At 43.5% G+C, this 20,570-nt stretch overlaps 1 protein-coding gene across 4 annotated transcripts in view; it reads right to left on the bottom strand.

The window, feature by feature from the left end:
• The window catches only part of ADGRL3 (adhesion G protein-coupled receptor L3), a 675,925-nt gene that overhangs the window by 212,066 nt on the left and 443,289 nt on the right, over positions 1-20,570 (bottom strand). For all 4 annotated transcript variants that reach the window (XM_066612512.1, XM_066612511.1, XM_066612509.1 and 1 more), the window contains exon 7: positions 17,080-17,160. In XM_066612512.1, coding sequence (XP_066468609.1) covers positions 17,080-17,160 — 81 coding nt within the window. The remainder of the gene's footprint in view (positions 1-17,079; positions 17,161-20,570) is intronic.

Raw genomic sequence — 20,570 nt, 5'->3', positions numbered from 1 at the left:
ATGAAGCTTCCTGGGTGACCTTGGGCCAGTCACTTTCTCTCAGCCTCACCTGCCTCATGAGGTTGTTGTGAAGACAAAAGAAGGGAAGCAGCTGTGTACACTGCCCTGAGCTCTTTGAAGGATGGGTGGTATAAAAATTGAAAAATAAATACATTTTGTCATTATTCCATTGCCTATGTTGCATCGACCTCCCCTCCCGCTTGTCGAAACTAGATTTTCAAAAGAACATAAGAAGAGCCCTGCTAGATCAGGCCAAAGGCCCATCTAAATCCAGTTTCCTGTATCTCACAGTGAGTGGCCCATATGCCTCTGGGAGCTCTCAAAACAACACGATACCTGCACCCTGTTGCCATTCCCTTGCATCTGGGATTCTGAGGTAGCCTACTTCTACATTTACAAGTTGTTTTAACTTACATGTCAGTTTCTTAAGGCAGATTCCCAAATGGGTCCTTGCTGGGTTGTGCATGTGTGCCCTGAAGTTCTCAAGTGTGGTGCCACCCCTGCTGAACGGGCATACCTTTAAGGCAAAAGCTACAACAATATGCAATTTGGTGTGCACAGCTGTGCATACTTTCCTCATCTTTGACTATTAGGAAAATCCCCAGAGGTGTGACTATATAACGCAAAAAAATCAAAACTTCACATATAGGCTAATGGGTTCTGAGCTGTCTGTGACAGATCAGGAGAGAGATCTTGGGGTGGTGGTGGACAGGTCGATGAAAGTGTCGACCCAATGTGTGGCAGCAGTGAAGAAGGCCAATTCTATGCTTGGGATCATTAGAAAAGGTATTGAGAACCAAAACGGCTAATATTATAATGCTGTTGTACAAATCGATGGTAAGGCCACACCTGGAGTATTGTGTTCAGTTCTGCTCGCCGCATCTCAAAAAAGATGTAGTGGAAATGGAAAAGGTGCAAAAGAGAGTGACTAAGATGATTACGGGGCTGGGGCACCTTCCTTATGAGGAAAGGCTATGGCGTTTGGGCCTCTTCAGCCTAGAAAAGAGGCGCCTGAACGGGGACATGATTAAGACATACAAAATTATGCATGGGAAGGATAAAGTGGATAGAGAGATGCTCTTTATACTCTCACATAACACCAGAACCAGGGGACATCAGCTAAAATTGAGTGTTGGGGGGGGGGGGGTTAAGACAGACAAAAGAAAATATTTCTTTACTCAGCGTGTGGTCGGTCGTTGCCGCAAGATATGGTGACAGCATCTGGCCTGGATGCCTTTAAAAGGGGATTGGACAAGTTTCTGGAGGAAAAATTCATTATGGGTTAAAAGCCATGATGTGTATGTGCAACCTCCTGATTTTGGAAATGGGCTATGTCAGAATGCCAATGCAGAGGTGGGCACCAGGATGCAGGTCTCTTGTTATCTGGTGTGCTCCCTGGGGCATTTGGTGGGCCGCTGTGAGATACAGGAAGCTGGACTAGATGGGCCTATGGCCTGATCCAGTGGGGCTGTTCTTATGTTCTTATGTCTGGCAAGAACTTCAGGATTGATTTTAAAACTGCCGTACAGTGGATTTTGTTTTATATGTCTGATAACCCAATGTGACTTTAAATGCACAAATGTGCAGCTGTGGCACCAGCAGTGACAACAGGCAGGAATACCTGGTGGAGTTGGGGGAAGACTCTGGAAACTGACTTCTCCATCCAAGACTTCACCAGCAAGAGAGCTGCATAGTGCATTCAGCAGCAACACCAGCAATGGTAGTAGAAACACCCTTACACAGGACCGGCTTTAAGTCAATTGGACCAAATGATCCCACTTGGGCCCTGTGCCCTGTAAGTGGGCTCCACGCATCTTCTACTCTTGTATGCAATTTTATATTAAAATGTGCTTAGATCCATGTGGTCCATTAACTCATATGCACTTTTTAAAGGCACACTTTGATTACTTTCCATTCTGCCATACAAGCTCTATATTTTATTTATATCTCTGAGATTCTACAAACCCTGACTGTGAACGTGGGACCCCTGAAAAATGTTTCCAGTTGGGCCCTGCAGCTCCTAAGCCTGCCCTGCCCCTATGATTGAGAGGAGGACTCTTGAAAGATCTCTACTCTCCAGTACCACCATCATTCAGGGAAACAGAGTCACATGATAACATCGATGCCAACCACTCATGATACTATCATCCTGATCTATCATTGTGAGAAAAAGATCTGGTTATCAATTTGATCTGGTTAATGTGAGCCACTTGGGAAATACATTATGACTGATAATTGGTATACAAATATTGTAACAAGCAAATAAACAAAGCAGAAACCACCCTTCTCAGATGCTAATAACATAACTAATCACCCACATCATTTGCCACATTTACCAGTAGGAATTTGATAATGCAACGGAGACTGCAAAATAAAATACTAATTATCAAAATGACTGCAGTGACAATTGAATCACTAATAAGAGCACATCACTGAGTCATTTCAGAAGAACTCTTCAAGGAACAGCTCACTGTTTGAGCCAGAACGGCTATTAACCTTTCAAGAGATGGTTGTTGGTGAAAATTATGATAGAAATCTACAAGACCTTTTTAAACAAAAATGTATACAGGTGCAGCCTATTTATCCATGGATTTTTTATCTGCAGATTTTTCTCAATGCGAATGGGGTGGGGGAACCCAAAGTCACACACACCTTTGCCTCCTTTGCCCTCCATCCATTTCCAGGCAGCCCAAAACACTGCAAAAAGGCTCTGCCTCGCCCAGGCAGGGAAATAGCCCTGGAGTGCTGAAAGAGATTCCCCTTGCAAAGGAACAGTAACACTCTTGGAGCCCCTGAGCCAGCAAAAAGGCTAAAGAGGGGAAGGGGGGGCAAAAATCTCTGTAGCCAGAACACGTGCAGCAAGGTGGAGCTCTCTCGCTCGCTCGCGCTCTCTCACTCTTTTTCTCACTCTCACTCACACAGGGGCAGGTGTGGTAGCAACAGAAGGGATTGCTTTAAAAAAACCCAGGGAGTGTTTGCCAAATTCCCTCCCCCCCATTGAGATGGAGCAGGCAATCACCGACACAAGCGACCCCCCCCCCCCATGGAGCAGGCAATCACCAACACAAGCAAGCCTTCCCACCAAGCAAAGCATGAGATATAGCCTACAATCCTCTCCACACTTTCCTGGGAGTAAGCCCCATTGATTGGAATGGGGCTTACTTCTGAGTAGAAACGCATAGGGCTGGACTCTTAAAAGATCAGCATCCCAACTGTGAAAGAAGCTGGGCAGCTGGCAACGGGGAGGGCTGAGAACGGAGGGGGAGGAGAGGGGATTGCTTTAAAAAACCCAGGGAGTGTTTGCCAAATTCCCCCTCCCCCCACTGAGATGGTGCAGGCAATCACCGACACAAGCAACCCCCCCCCTTGGTGCAGGCAATCACTGACACAAGCAAGCCTTCCCACCAAGCAAAGCATGAGATTTAGTCTACAATCCTCTCCACACTTTCTGAGTAGAAACGCACAGGGCTGGACTCTTAAAAGATCAGCATCCCATGTGAAAGAAGCAGGGCAGCTGGCAACAGGGAGGATGGAGTGTGGAGCAGAGGGGAGGGGATTGATAACAGCTGCCTTAGTTTCCTTCCATCCGGAAGTGTCAGGCTGCAGCGTATTTGCGTAACTCTATGGAATTAAGCACAACACGTTTTTTGTTAATCGCGCCGAGTCACGGAACGGAACTAACACGGATAAATAGGCTCCACCTGCATTTTGGAAGGACCTTGCTCTACAGTTTAGGCAGCTGCTAAATGTCAACAGAGTCTGGATGCACTGTTAAGGGAAAAATGAAATAACTGCCCAATCCTATCAATGGATTAATAACAGGGGGACACCGTCCCAGTGTTGTACATTGGCTGCCAATGACACACAGTGCACTGACAGCAGCCATTACCGAGCCACTGCTGCAAAGCAGCAGCAGCATTGATGGTCCGCTGCTGTGGCTGGCAGACTAGAGGTAAGTCAGCATGGAGGCACTTTGTGGATGGGGAGGGGGAGTAATGAGGCAAGTCGGGGGTGGAACCAGGGGCACCTCAGGAGGGGATGGATCCAGCAAAAGTCACGCACACCAGATCTTATCCAGTAGTTGGCAACCTTCAGTCTCTAAAGACTATGGTATCGCTCTCTCTACCCCAAGGGGTGGGGGACAGGACTGAGGCCTGACTCTTATTACTTTCCCTCCCACCAACAGACTCTGGATGGCGCCATTTAGTGGCCTTGGGGATCATGCAGGTCACATCATATCACCTTTTCGGAGAAGAAAGGAATGACAACTAAAACACAACAAACACATCAAACAGAAATATTTTGCTTGTGGAGCAAACACAACTGAAAGAGTGTTCTTTTATTTATGAAGGCTGTGAAAGTAATGCCTCTGAGCCAGTTAAAGTTGGTTTCTGGCAAGTTTGTACTGCTGTTACTTGCTTTTTAATTTTTTATTGATTTGATGTGCTTTTATTATTTTATTGGACACCTCTGAGTAGCTTATAAAAGGCGGTATGAACATTTTATCAACATTTATGCTTCATTTATGATTTATGAACCATATAGAGACATTGCACAAGTACAAATAAATTAAAATAAGTCTTCCTGCTTTTTTTTTGGGGGGGGGGGAGGGAGAATTAGGTAAAAAAAATGTACCATGTACCCTGAGGAGGAATAAGAAGGGAACAAGAAAAACTCCCAGTAATGTCCTGTTCATTTTGTGTGTCACGTTTTCTACTGGGCAATGACGACTATCAATTACCTGTCTGACATGCTGTTACCTATGATCATTTTAGACATAATGAAATTATAATGGCAGGCATTTGCACATTGTCCAATGAGGATAGGCCACACAATTCATCCGGCAAAGGAAGCCAAAATGGACCATTCTCCTGATTAAGGACCGGACGTATTTATTAATTTAACAGCTTGTTCTAGGCTTCCTCCATCTGCTCACTTCAAATGAATACTGGCCCTCACATTATTTTAGAGAAGTATACCCAAACATATTTATGGAAGCACAGAACCATAATTTGGTGGCTACGCCAAGCCAAAATGGGGAGCATATTTTAATGAGGCACTCATTTTCTTTTGTGCTTCCAGGAATTAGAAACTTGCAGTTCTAAATGGCAAAATTGCAAGTTCTACCTGAGATGTCTTGCTCAAAACAGTGTAAAAGGAAACACAATGTACACAAGAGATCTCTAAGACGTTCCTCTAATTCCTTTAATGTTACAATATTCCATGTGTTCCCTTTGATCTTCCATTCAGCAACAGGATCTTTTTTTAAAATATATTAGGAATTTTTAACTCATGCGTGCACCTGAAGAGAATAATTCTGTCTTACAGACAAGCAGCAGTGCTCAGTCCAAGTGCACGCATGTCCTTTAAAGAAGCAAGCACATGACAATTCATCAACATCACCTTAAAGTCAGAATTTGCTAACTAACTGCTTGTTAATGTGATTAGCAAAAAGTCAAACATGAACAGCCCAAGCCAATTGGTGCCTGGATTTTCTGTCACCCCCTCTGGGAATGAGGATGATGGTTTGGTGAAGCAGCCAAGTAGGCAATAAGCTAGGGGGAGTGCCAGAGAGACATGAGTTGTGGGCTGCTCCTGCCAGTTTGCCACCTCCTTCAACCTGCTGCTTAAAGTGGCCTTATGGGTAGGCCAACCCTCGTGCTTCAGGTGCAGATGTGTGCATCTGTTTAGCTTGAATTTTCATTAGCCAAGGAAAGTCTCTTCCTTTTGGTGATTTTTCAGAGAGGCTCGGAATAAGAACAGAAATGTTTGTCTTTTCAGAGGGAGGGTGTGAATTGGATTCACGATACCACAGCACGGCATGGGTTGGTATTCACAGAAAGAATGCCTTCTTCTTCACAGAAAGAAGATGCAGGGTTTTCTTAAAGGAACAGAAACAGCTACTATTCAGTAGAGGTTAGCAAAGTTCTCTAGGCTCAGGCTGGTAAGCAAAGTTTCTGGGGGGGGGGGCTATTTCTAAATTCAGTTCCTGCCAAGGGGAACTCTCAAAACTATGCTTCTGAGCCCATGGCTGGCCCATCCATGAAGCCACAAGATGAGGCTTGCTTGCATCAGGGCAGCTGGTGGAAGGAACAGAGGATTCAGGGAACTTGCACTCTATTCTTAAAAGCGTCTTTCAACCAGTAGAACAAACACCACTGGGGGTATTTCACAGAATGATGGTGAGATTGCCTCACTGCCATGGGAACGGCTTAATACTACCCTTCCTGGTCTGATCCTGCTGGAAGTACAGATGGTTGGGGCAGCAAAGTTCAGTGGTACAACAGCTCAGCTTTTCAAAAGAACAGGCTGGGCCAGTGAGGGTGCTGTGTGGGAAAGAGATCAGGTATGCCACCTATTTCTGCGCACTGCACCATCTGTGGTGGCAGTGGGCCTTGGAAAGTTAATATCTGCAACAAAGGTTGAGAACTCCTATTTGAAAGTGCTTCAGCTGAACTATCTGGAGCATTATTGCTCTCTTAATTTCTGTTTTTAACCTGATCTGTAAGCACAGTACACGATAACATGTTTTTATAAAAAACAAACTTGGTAACCATTTTGCATATGAAAGGCAATCTTTAAATAAATAAGAATGTGCAACGCAGAATAGAAATAAATAACATGGATTACCAACACCAGTTTTCAAGCTTCTACAACAAATGGCCACAACTTCATGCTCTTCCAAAGGGATTTTTTTCCAGCACTGGTATAGCGGTGCCAATGGGGCATGTGCTGCATCCTGCAGTTAGGTGTCACTCACGGAGGCCTCCTCAAAGTAAGGGAATGTTTGTTCTTTTACCTCAGAGCTGCGTTGCCCTTATGTCAGTGCTGGAAAGCACTGACATAAGGGGTTAGGATTGTGCCCGAAATTAGTTTGATCTGACATTTGGTATTTCCAAACCAAAGTATATATATTTTTCTTCTTTTTAAAGAGAAAATACTTGCTATAAAACTTGACGGTTTTTGAGAAGCTAACCCACCATAAAAGGAACATACTCTATCAAAATAGATACATTTCCCTTATGTGATTCTACAGAAAATACAATAAGATGCTAAAACTACAAACATTCCAAGCAACATAAATATTACTACTATTCTTAAGTGCTAGAAATAGGCAATTTCGTTCAGCTAAAGACATGTCCACTACCAAGAAGTACTGATGGAAAGCAAACAAACAAACAAAAAACACATAGTGGAAGTCATTTGGACAGCCCAATCCTAACATGGACTTGAGTTGGTGCAGACCCCCTGTGCCAGCACCAAGTACTGCAAATGTGTCGGAGGGGCCTGGCCCCTCCTGCTGCCCTCCCTGAGCCTCAAACGGCTCTGAAATGCTATCGCAACTCACTTTGGTTTTGTGAAGAAAACCATAAGTGGGTTGTGATTGCATTTCAGAACCATTCTGAGGTGCTGCTGAGGCCCTGCAGATGAGGCCCCAGCCCTCCCGTACCCTCTGGAGGGCCTGCACTACCTACCCCCAGGTATGTGTTAAAACCTCTTTTCATGGCAGCAGCGTGATCCCCGGAGAGCTGTTGCTGCCACTATGACGTTGCCACACCCTTTAATCTGGGTGGCAACAGGTTTCTGCTGGCTAGGGCATCATGACGCCCAGTTTGGGAACCTCTGCCCTAGGCTCTCGGTCAGACTGGACTTCATGAACGGGTGGTGAGGCAAGCAACAACGGCTTTAAGAAACAGAAGGTAGCAATGTTTGCAGCTGTGGAGCTGCCTGGGCAGTGATGAAGGAGACAATGACAGAGGCAGTAGCAACGGAGGAAGCGGGGCAGGGAATAGCCATGTATATGCTCATCATATGCACAAAAATTAAATTAGTAGGGGGAAGCAGCAAGGTGATGCATCTCCTCAGGTATGATGGAAACATGAACCAGAGATGTTGTCACTTTTATTTGCTCTCTTCTCCACCTAAACAAACTCAGTTTAGAGATCTTCAATTTAGGGCTTGGTTTAGAGCTGCGTGGCCACACAACCACACAGATTACTGGGAACAACGGCTGCAAGCAGTTACTTGGGATAATCCTGTTAAAATGGGGCAGTTGAAGGGTGTGTTAGTGAAGGGTGTGTTAAGGCACCATTATTATTATTATTATTATTAGTATTAGTATTATTAAGTGTATTTATCCAGTATACCACTTTTCAACAAAAATGTTCACAATACAGACCAAATCAAATCACTAAGGGCCCAGAAGTGTTGCAAATGTGCCGTAAAGCATGTTTGTGTCTCCTTATGAGTTGGCCGGGCTGAATTGAGCCTCTGTGCCGAATCAGGGAGGGAACCTCAAGTCGGCGCAAGTCTGAGGAGACCCACTGGGGCTGCAGTGGCTTACCTGGGGGTAAGGGCAAGAGTTTCCCCTTACCTCCGGCTGAGCCACTCTGGGGCCCTATCTTGTGCTGGATACAGCGCAGGCCTCCTGGCCTGCCTGTTCCAGCACAAGGATTGCACTGCACATGGTTTTCTATCCCAAAAAGGTTCAAAGCCTATTATTAAGAATACTTACATACTGCTTTTTCAATAGTTCGGAGAGAGATATCTCAACCATATGATCTATTCATCTTCAGAACTGCCTCACATAGGCAACATCAGGGTTTGGCCAGGTTGGGGCATGGACCAAGAACTCAGAGCTACCCAGGCACACCCAGCTGACCGTGAAGTCTGCCAGCATCCCAAGTCCAGCTCCTACCTTTACATGGGGCAATAGCAAAGAATGCCATTTCTTTGCTGCCTCCTTTCTCACTTGCATCTCTGTAAAGCAAATATGATTGGTTGGAGGGATGGAGAAGGTGGTAGGACCCCTGTTGAGCCCTCAGGCAATCATGTTACTATCCAGGAAGTAATGCTGCTGGGCTTGGGGAATGGCAGAAAGAGGCTGAACCAGTGTGTGATTCATGTTGGCCCTGCCTCCTTTCTCCACTCCACAGTCAACTACATTGCTCTCCAGAACCTTGCTTCCTAAACAGCTATCTGATTGGGGTGGAGGCTGGGGAGAAAAGGAAGAACTGGCTATGTGAAAATTATGTGGGCAGTTTTCTTCCCTGTGCCCCTGACAATTGGTCCCCACCCCTTTGCCACCACTTACACTGACAGATGTAAGTAGGTGGGTGGAAGCCTCAGGCGTATAGAGGAGGTAAGAGAAGCTGCTTTCTTCTCCCTTCCCTTCCCTTCCCCCCCACAGGGATAGCTGGAAGCCTCAGGGGCAGAGGGGGTAGCAGGGACACTGCTGTCTCACAAGGAAAGGGTGTTACACTGTGCAGAGATAGAGGAATTGTTTAAACTATGACCCATAGTAGGGCTTTTCTCTGTCTCAAGTTACCAAAGCCAGCGGAATATCTAATTTTCAAGCTGCCCAAGAAAGCTAACACTGCTGCCTCTGGAATTAATGTTCCTATGAATAAACACAAGTAAGCCCATCAAATATCTGTATCCAAGTACTGTTTACTTTCCTAAAAGTAAGTTTAAACCAGTGGTTAATGGTACTTCATATGTGCAACTAATGCTAAAAATATTTTCAATTAATAGGGATTACAAAAAATAGGAGCAACGTTAATTTCTGAATGCAGATTCAATGCTTGGCTTTATTAAGTGATTTACAGAGTTGCTGCTACTACATTTTCGTACAGAGTGGTAGTGTGAGGTAATTACCTTGTAATGTATGGTGACACTAATGTGCTAGTAAACTAGTAGAGTTTACACAGTGTTTGGAGCTAGCATCAGTGCAGAGAAGCGTAGGGAAAATGCATCGTAGGCATAAATGATATCAGCTGGGGTGAAATTTTTAAAAATCCCGCAAACAAAAACGCAATGGTTATGACACCCATCCAAAAGCAGCACACAGTCAGAGCAGAAACTCACACATGGCAGAAGTGTTTGTTTCATTTTAAACATGCAACATCAATACACACATCTATTTGCATCCATTCAATGGATTGATTTCATTATTAAGCTGAAGGGGTGGTCCAGTGGTGAGGCAGTTCCATAGGAGTCAGCTATAGCTCAGTCTTCTGGTGGCACTGTGAGCGAAAGGATTTGTCTGGAACAGCTGAAGGACAAGAGTCATAGATAGCTGGGACAGAGGCCAGGTTGACACATACACACAGAAGACATATGCTTATCACAGCTCTCAAATGAACATACCATATAATTTTCAGCTTTTTATTCTAAATTTCTGGGTCAGAAAGCAATTTCACTGGGCTACTGAGCCTCCGAGATGACCCGTGGCTATTTGGTGGCACTTAGCCAAGATGACTAGGGCAAATTTTCTTTTGGTCCAAAATCAGTATATGGTGCCACGAATTAAAGAACAGCTGCTGCATGAAAAGACACACCAGGAAAAGCCAAAGCAGCTGGTAGAGGCAGATTCACAAGTCAGCAGCATGATGGAACAGCAAAGTCAAGCTGTAATGTGGTCACTTTATGATCCAGGAAGCAATTTGTTAATTTGGATAGCACCAAAAGACCATCACAAAGGTATTGTGTGAAGCAACAGTTCATTGCCCAATTCAGTTCGATCCTATCCACCCCCACTCCAGCTGATAAAGCCACACCAAAAAGGCTTGCGCAGCATCAGCAGCATGGGGGCAGATCAGGAGGCTTAGGAGAGGTAATGGAAAATATTTTCCCTTGCCTCCTACTCACCGATTGGTCTCCTCAGACTTGCACCAGCCCTTGAGCTGGCCCAAGTACGAAGAGAGAAAAGGTGTGTGTTGGGAGACAAGGAAGAATATGCACAGTGGGGTAGGTTGAGTGCACCAGGACAAAGAAGGGGTGAGCCATGTAGAAAGAGTGAGCCAACCTTGAAATGACAAAAAGGTGAACTGCACTCAAATATCCAAAAACAATATGACATAGTACTATGAGCAATGGTCAAGTGCTTAAACACCATTATTTAAGAGATGATGTAAGAGTGGATGGGCGATTTGCTTTTTGGAGGGGTCAGAGTATGTAAGAGTATGTACAGAGTATGTAAGAGGTGAAGAGTTACAGAGGTTACAGAGTATGTAAGAGGTGAAATAGCTATGCATGGGACAATTGGACTGTCACCTTGGTCATCATTCCTATGACATCATTCCTATGACATGCAGGTGACAATTGGACTTTCACCTTGGTCATCATTCCTATGACATGCTTGGTAGAAAACAACATTTAAACAAGTAAGATCTTGTTTAAGAACAAGTAAGAACTACTTATTTGGACAAAAACTACTACTCTCACACCACGAACCAGAGTACAACCTCACAAAACACTGCAACCCCCTCTCAACCGCCTCCCACTGGTCTAAACCTCTGTGAGAAACTAGTGAAGGGAGAGGACTCCCAGAAAATATTTAAGTAAGGTACCTCATAAGCAGGTGAAATTCCTTGAAATCAGCTTCCTTAACTCCCTGAACCCATATAAGGATTCCCTTAAGTTAAAAGTGCTTTTTGTTTTTGCAACTAGTGACTGGTTCAAACTATTCTAATTCTTAAGTTAGCAAATGGAGTGGGAATACCCTCCATCTTTAACTGTTTTGGAAAACTCAAACCAGCTACTAAATCATGAAACAAAATTTGAATGCTATACACTCTGTATTTCCTGCCTTGCCCAGCAAGTGACCAATCATTGAGGCAGCTGAAGGGGCAGGAATAGTCAGCATGAATCCAATCATCCACTCAAGAAACACGCTGAAGGACTCCACAAGTAACAGAAATGCCCATAAGCATAGCCTTAGCACAGCAAGAGAAAAGTAAAATTTCCTTCAGTGAAACCGAGAAAAGGAAAAGTTTTTAGTAAAACTTTTTCTAATCAGCTGCATGCTTACAGTTTTTAGCACAGTTTGAAATTGATCAGCACATAAAATAAAAATTAGACAGTTAAAAATTCTCCAGGGTGAACCAGAACGGTTAATGCAACTTCTGGGAGGGAGGAGGTTATCATTTGCTGTGCAGCCCTTACGACAGAATTACAAGTAGTGAAATTTACCAGTAGCCCTTAAGAATACTGGAGATAACCTGAAAGTCAGGCAAAGCAGAAAAGTGCAAGGGATTGAAGATCACTGAACATTTGTCTGAATTTTGGCTGCAACAACATACTAACTACAAAATGAAGGTTTTTCACAATCCAAATAACTATTGGGTCAGTGAAGCTGAAGGCTTACATTTACCTGTGTGTAGTACCTGCATTTTAATTGCTTTTGTGTGGTCCTAGGGACTTGCTCTGTATTTCATTGTTTTTAATGTGTAATTTTTGTTTTAATGTTGTAAACCACCTTGGTTGCCCTCACCAGGAGAAAGGCAGGACATAAATCCTTTGAATGAATGAATGAATGAATGAATGAATGAATGAATGAATGAAGTTGTGGTTTAGATTGGCACATCCATACAGAGGTAGAGAGAATTTAACAAATTAACACTGTAGCAAGTGGTGATTTACAGGTACAGTCACTTCAGGGGCACAATGTTGGATGGGGGAAAATGTGGGTTAAATACCCTCTGCCTATGCACCATGGCCCCAATCCAAGTTGTCAAAGAAAGATGCACACTGCATCACTATGTGATAAAAGCAACATGTTGACTAGGTTTAAGTCCTATGTCCTATGTTTTCCTTTTTTAGCACAGTGTCATATTGATCAGCACACAAAAATAAAAATTAGTCAGTTAAAAATTCTCCAGACAGAATGGTGAGAGGCAGAATATGTCTATTAATCTAGAGGGATGGTTCCCAACCTGTGGTCCGGGGACCACAGATGATCCGCGAGACCCTGAGAATTGGTCCGCAAAGGAAAAAAAAAAGATTGTCTTTGATTACTTCCAGCATGCTCTCCCACCGGACCACCAGAGAGGGTGGAGAATGAACTGCCTGGAGTCAGCAACAAAAGCAGTAAGCCGCAAATCTTCCCCATAAGTAATAAATCTTCTATAATTATTACAAATTTAATTGTATTTTTTGTGTGAAGTGTCATGGATATGTACATGTTAGGCCTTGGTTAACATGTGAAGCCTGAACCAAACTAAGTCAGTAACAGAGAAGTGGCTAGCAGTTCCTACCTGCAAGAGGTGAGTAAACAAACAAAAAGATTATTGTCTCTCCTTTGCTGGCCAGAAAGGACAGATAACAAGAATTACAACCCATTGGAATGTTTAACACCTCAGTTGACTGAGGGGCGCCGGAAAGTAATGCAGCCATGGATCTCCAGCTGGGAGGGGTAAGAACTAGGAGGGCTAGCAACCAGACCCACTTTGAGAAGGTTCTGTCCTCAAAAGTTTCTGATTGGACAGTCTAAATAAGTATGAAGTTACCTCAGTACTATTAGCATGAGAGGTATAATAATGAGTGCCCAAGGGGTGTGTCCGGTCCTTCTTGGACAGAGGTTTTGGGTGCAACATCCTACACGTGGGAAGCCCATTGTCCACCATGGGCATATGGCCTCATAGGTAGCCTGGAGCTAAAAGATCTACAAGAGAAGTTGACCCAGGTGAGTTAGGCATTAATAGAGATAGCCAGCTAGCTTTATTATTTCATTGCTTATATGTTTCCTAGTTGTTTATGCCTCTAGCATTTGCTGCCTTATGTAACTTATATAACCTTATGTACTTAATAAACTAAAATCTATTTTACTAAGTTGTTTCATTGTCCGTTGGGGACAAAGGTTCAGAATCCTGCCTAGCCCTTCAGCAAGCTACCAAGTGCTCATTGAGGTCTAGTAACTTGAGGACTGAAGCTTTAATTGGAGAAGGAGCTCAGTGCCTACAAGGGATCGAGTTAAGCCTAGAGGGTCTCAGTGTCCCTGGACTGAGGCACTGGCACATACAGGGTGGTGGACAGGGGGCCTTGAGGGCTTTAGGTTTCGAGAACCAAGGACTCTGAGCACTCCCAACCCCCCTAAGTTTGTGACATGAAGGAGTGGTGGTTGCATGCAGGGTCCATGAGAGGGGATACAGGGGGTATGGATAGACTATATCGAGTTTAGCCTCCTACCACTGTTTATTGTGTTGTGCTCCTGGTCACGCTGCCACATGACAGGTGTCCAGGGATGCTGTGAGTACTACCAGACACCACTTCAAGAACCACTGGTGGTACCCGTACCACCGGCTGAGAAACCCTGATGTAGACAGATTATATCTACCCATAAAATTGGAGATAATGGACTTCTACAAGTAGAACAGGTAGTGGAAGAAGAAAAAAGAGGTCTGAGCAATTATGTAAACAAAAGCACAGAAAAAACTATTGAAGGCTGTTAAAATGAAGGATCTTAAAAAAGTTAAAGAAACTAAGGTTGAATATAAAAAGCAGTCGTTTGAAAAGAGGTTGAATAGCTGGAAAAATAAACCACTGTATGGACAACAGCTGAAAAATTTTGAAGGAAAAAGTGATAATGAGTTGCCTTGGGCATGGCTGAAACTGGGTACTATCAAGAAAGAAACTAAGGGCGAAATCCTAACCCCTTCTGTCAGTGCTTTCCAGCACTGACATAAGGGCAATGCAGCTCTGAAGTAAGGGAACAAATATTCCCTTACTTTGAGGAGGCCTCCGTGAGTGACACCCAACTGCAGGATGCAGCACATGTCCCATGGGCACCGCTATGCTGGAAAGCACTGACATAAGCGGTTAGGATTGTGCCCTCAAGGTCTTATTTTTCTCTGCAAAAGAGCAGGCACTGCAAACAAATGTTAAAATCCAGAAAGTAGGTGAAAATCCTAAGTGCAAACTTTGCCAAGAAAAAGATGAGACTGTTTCTCATGTAGTAAAATAACACAGACACATTGCAGAGTCAGACACAACTGAGTTGCAAAATTAATTCACTGGTCCTTAGGTAAAAAGTATAATCTACCTGCACTGAAAAATGTTTGGGAACATCAGGTTGAGAAGGTGTTGGAGAACAAACAAGTCAAGATCCTGTGGGACTTTAAAATTCAAATGGACTGACACCTTGAACATAATACACCTGAATATCAATAACAGAAAATCAAAATGTCTGGCTAACTGACACTGCAATTCCTGGAGATGCTAAAGTTGATGAAAAAGAACTAGGAAAAAAAAATGACACAATACCAAAACTTGGTCACTGAAATCGCACGGCTAAGGACAAAACATACTAAAGTGGTCCCATTGTCATCAGGGCACTTGGAACAAGCTTGAAAAGTTCATGAACTGCTTTAAACAACTGCAGCTTAATGAAGTAACACCATCAGATCTGCAAAAACAGCAATTTTAAGAAAATCGTACATACTGCACCAATACCTAGTTGACACTTAGTCTCAGGTTGAAACTTGTATCAGTTGCTCAACACCAGTTAACAACTGTGTTTCATGTTGTTTGGAATAATAATAATAATAATAATAATAATAATAATAATAATAAATCAACATCATCCTGCAGGCATTTTGTACACAAGAATTCAGGATCTGAACAAAGTATTACTGCAGAAAATAAAGAACAGAAAATAATTGGAAATAAATGATCTCATTGCAGAACCTTTCTATAAATATTTAATAACAACTGTAGCCTTTGCTCAACCCCATATTGTGTTGTGCCTCATTATTCCCTAGTCCACTTACAATTGTGGAGGGTATTTGTTAAAATCTCAACATTTTTGTTGAAATGAAGTTAAGGCTTGCCACAAATCACATTCTGGTCAACTTTAATAAATCATTTTCCAGGCCATGACTAAATGTTTCTTTGAATACCAGAGCACTAATTTAACATTCACAGTCAGAAAAAAAAACACCTTTTGGTAGAAATATACTAATTGCTTATATGTTGCTTTTTTGTCTTAATGTTGTCTTAAGCTAAACATTGCTTAAACTTAATTTAGTAGCTGCATTTCAGCACATAAGTTCTCAGATAAGTCATGTGAATGAACCAACTGAATAATTTTATGATTCCAAGAATCTGATCAGGAGGCACCAAGTTCAAACTGTTCATGCAGGGCCTGTTCATCCATGAAGCCAACAGAAGCAGTTGCTTCAGGCAGCAGATTGGTGGGCATCCATCTCTGTCTACCAACTTGCTTTCACAGCTCCTCCTTCTCCTTCCAATCCCTGGATTGGAAAAGGAAGAGGAAATGTGGCGGGGAAGGGATTGCAGAGCTAGAACATTGGAGAGTTCATCATTGGTTAAGGGGGGCATTTGGCATGCTGACTCAGGCATCAGGAGGTCTTATACCAGCCCTGTGTTCATGTATACATAGGCGTAAAAGTCTGTCTCCCGACATGTAATTTAAAGAAGAAATTAGATACAACAAAATTGAGGGTACTCAGACATTTTAAATCATTAATGTAAGGGAAAACTGAGGACAAAACAATTAACTTGGCATTGCTACAAAGCCAGATATTACAATAGAAGCATGTTTTTACCGAAAGATTTTCCTTTTAGTTTTTTAAATAGTGCATGGGAGAGGGGTGCGCGAAACTGCTCAAAACCACAGCAGGGGTAGGAGGGTTTTATCAGTTTTCCCTCACCACAACTGCAACTAGGACATCCATGTGCTGTTTTAAAGAGAATAAAAGCTTCCACTGAAAGCCAGTCTATCATTTTTTAATTATACTTTTAAAACATATTGTTATTAACAAGAATATTTATATACTGCTTTTCAAGAAAAAAAAAAGTTATTCACAAAATGATTTCCATCACAAGACAAATGGTTCCTTCAGGGGACTCACAATCTACACAAACTTGCAAACAAGATGCCACTGGAAAAGATACCATAAGTGAACAGGGACAGCTGCCCCCCCCCCCAAACATAAGAGGACACCACTTAAAAGGAACACCTTTGGCCAGTTAGGAGTATGTTGTAAGTCACCTTGAGCACCTCCCTATCAGGAGGAGAAAGGTGGGATATAAGTATTTTAAATAAATAAATGATCATGAGATTGACTGATTCATGGAAATATTCAGTACAAGACCTTGGGAGCAATCATTTAACAGATAATGCACCCCTGATCCAGATAGCATTGATGCTGGCAAAACTGCCCAGCCACAAAGTATGCTTCTTAGAACAGAACACTCTCCAAGGGGCCAAGAATGTAGCCACACTATGACTATTTAAATGAATACCCACAGCACTGAATGATTATGTTGCCAACTCACCCTTAAACAATTGTCTCTCCAGATCAGAGTCCAGATGAATTGGAGGAACAAGGTAGGATACCTGACCATGGTGTGCCTGTCCTGTGGATAAACAAAAAAAATGAAAGTCTAATATTGAAATGGCAAATTTACCAATAACAGTAGTCATGTTAATTTTATTGTATATAATTCTGACTTGAAGGAACAGTGCAGATCAGATGACATGTGGGATCATGAAAACCCTTTTTGTCTCTATTTCTTGTGCAATTTCCCACACCCCAAGTATCTCTGACAGCTGCTGTGCTAACTGTTCAAGAACTGCGGAACCCTTAACCAGGACTGGTGACAATCAGACTTAATGCCAAACCGCTGAGTGGTTAGGTAGATTAGCAATCTCAGGCCTCATTCTTAATCTGCCCTGGAAATGTTCTTACATTGAAGGGCAGGCTACATACATTGATGAAGGACAGAAAACAATCCCATCTTGGCCTAAGGGAAGGCTTTTAATTCATCAAACTAACTGGTGCTTTGCTGCCAATCACTTGGTCATGCCCAATAGGGCCTCAGAAGAATTTTATCAGGTGGCACAAAGTTTCTTTTGGGTCCCTTCCCCTCCCCACTGGATCATAATTTCATACGATCGTTGGATCGTAATTTCTACAAATTACGATATGTAGGTTTACGAAAAATGTGAATGCTAGTCTTCACACAATTTATGCAAACATTTTCTGAGATCCTAGGAAATTTTAGGGACCCCCTCCTTTGGCTCTTGGACCTCTTTTCTGACACTGGGCCCAGGTACAATGTACCCCTGCACCTCACCCCCCCCATGGGCCCTGATGCCTAGACCTAAGTTGGTTTGCACCAGGAGCACTGCTACCATTTTTAGAATTTGTGCTATTATTTTAAGAGGAGAAGGAGCGAAGGGGGAAAATTAAGAGAGAAGAGAAAAGAATGGGGAGAAATATATGTGAGAAGACAAAAATAACCCAGAGAAAGAGAGAAGAAGGAGAAAAATGAAGAGGCTGGGAGAGAGTGAAAAAAAGCACAGAGAAAAAGAGCCAAATAAAAAACCACCAATGTAAAATACTAAAAGGCAGATCCCACGTTGCAAGACGGGGCTAAAACTGGATCCTGAGTCTGAAAAGGCTTGTATACTGTAAAATCAATTAATAACAGTCCAATAAAAGCATTTCAGTAGCAAAAGACAAAAAGCTCAACCACCACCACCACCACACTGGCTTTCAGTAGGACCCTGGACAGAAGGCAAAAGTTGTCGCAAAAATAGTCACTTTTGTCTGCACACAAGCCATCTAGGGCTCAGTACCCCTCAGTAAAGTTTCTTATCTTGTTGAAGGCATAATTTCCTGAATGGTTAAGAGAGAGAGAGAGAGAGAGAGAGAGAGAGAGCCGTACACAGAAAATTACTTGTATTAAAAATAGGTGGTTGTCATTCTCATGATTCCATAACTGTTTACATGACTGCTAATCTCTTTTCTATACAGGGAAAGTTAACGATACATAGATTATGGTAACAGCTAGAGTAACCTTCCCATTTCAAATAATATTTGTACTATAATAAAAAGCAGTTGCTTCCTCTTATGAGGCACATTGAAAGTAATTAATCCAGTTCCCCACTGACACGCATTGTTGTTGCTCCAAGCGGTTTTCCAGTGAGCATCATCTCGCGCAGGGAACTGCTGCCATTTTAGCTTGAATTCTTTATAATGACTTTCAGAAATTTCCCACATGCTCAACCTACTGGCATAAGCAATTCACTGACAACTGCTCTTCAGGGGTGTAATACATTCCTGCGGCACTGGAAAATAATGTCTGCAAGTAATCCACCTTAATTTAAACCTTGGCACTGTGGATGTCTTTGAAATGAACAGCACAAGGTAGGGGGTAATATGCTAATTCTTTCGTTATGTAGACAGAAAATAAATGGATTGCTCAGAAGTTTAAATTCTGGCTTTGCTTTTTAGACCAGCAATTTTTAACCTTTTTTTTCATTTCATGGCATACTGAGAAGGCACTAAAACTGTCAAGGCACACCATGAATTTTTTGACAACTGATAAGGCACACTGCACTGCCAGCTGGAGGCTCACGTCCCCCAATGTCCCTACTAATACAGGGCATTCCTGGAACCCCTGCGAACACCAAAATCTGTGAATGATTGAATTAGATTTTGGGCCCCTAAACCCTCTGAACCTGAGAGGAGCAGCGTTTCCCTGGGCCACAGAATGCCTTATAAGAACATAAAAATGTCACTTCCAGTTTCCCCAAGAAATGGGAAGTTGCGGTATTTTGCCCAAAATGAGCATTTTGAGGCCGCACACAGCCTCCCTGACCCTCAGATCACCCTCCGGACCCTACTGGAGCACAGTTCAGGCTGAGTTAGTGTCCAGGTGAGCTCAAATCCATGGGTTCTGAAACACGGATATCAAGGGCCCACTGTATATGTGCCTCCCCCAAACTCCAGCAGCACACTTGCAGACCATTTGCAGCACACCATGGCACAGTGGTTGAAAATCACTATTGTAGACTATGGCAAGGGCAGGCCCATCTGTGAGGCCAAACAAAAGGGTCACCTCAGGCAGCAGATTGGTGGGGGGGGTGCCCGTCTGTCTGCCTACTCAGTTCGGCTTGCTCCCCAAGTCTAAAAGAAACAGCAGGGCCTGTTGAGTGAGCAAGCAGGCTTGTGGAAGGAATGGTATCTGGAGGAGTGGAGACGAGGGTAGCCTTGGGTGTCCCAATCAAGGCACTTAAATCTTCCAGCCTGCTTGCTTGGTCTCCAGGCATGTCTAGATTTTTCAGATTTAGGCATCTAGTCAGAGCTGAGATGAGCAAGAAGAGAAGAATTGGAGGCAAAGGGATAGCTATATTTGTGCCAAATGGGCTTCACTGCTGGCTGTGGAGAGGAGATGCTGGATCAGGCAAGTGGTCCAAGCTTGGGGGGGGGGAAGAGAGAGAGAGAGAGGGGGGGGCATGTAACAGTTGGTGCATACCCTCTCCTTGTTTGAACCCGGACCACTTACTCAGCCCAGTCACATCTAACCTTGCCCTCACTGCAGATGGCAGGGAGGCTGCCCCAGTGCCAATCACTGTTGCTGCCACTTCCAACTTTTCCTGCAAGGAAGGTAAAGGCATAGCCAGATCAAGCAAAGGCAAGGCATTTTGGGGCCTGGTGTGGCAAAAGAGAGGGCAAGCAGGCTGGCCTCACAAGAGGCCCTCATGGCTGGGGCCGTGGCTAAGATGAGAGGTTAGCATCTGGGCAACTGAACAGGAGGGATGGTGAGCAAGTTCAGAGTGCCTGCAAGGCCCCCCCCTTCCTGCCAGCATTCTACTGAGACAGCTACTGAATCCTACCTGTGAGCAAGCTGGTTTTGGGTACACCTTGTTGGTGTATACCAGACACTGCATTGTATCTGCTGCTGCTGAGAACCAAACAGTCTGGATTCAGTTTTCCTTGCAGAATATGTGCCACAGAAACACTGAACAGAACAAACAG

The sequence above is a fragment of the Tiliqua scincoides genome, chromosome 2 (assembly GCF_035046505.1).
Source record: "Tiliqua scincoides isolate rTilSci1 chromosome 2, rTilSci1.hap2, whole genome shotgun sequence".
In the NCBI taxonomy this organism is placed as follows: domain Eukaryota; kingdom Metazoa; phylum Chordata; class Lepidosauria; order Squamata; family Scincidae; genus Tiliqua; species Tiliqua scincoides.
The sequence above is the reverse complement of the archived record's forward strand: the minus strand, read 5'-3'. Positions and strand labels throughout refer to the sequence as shown.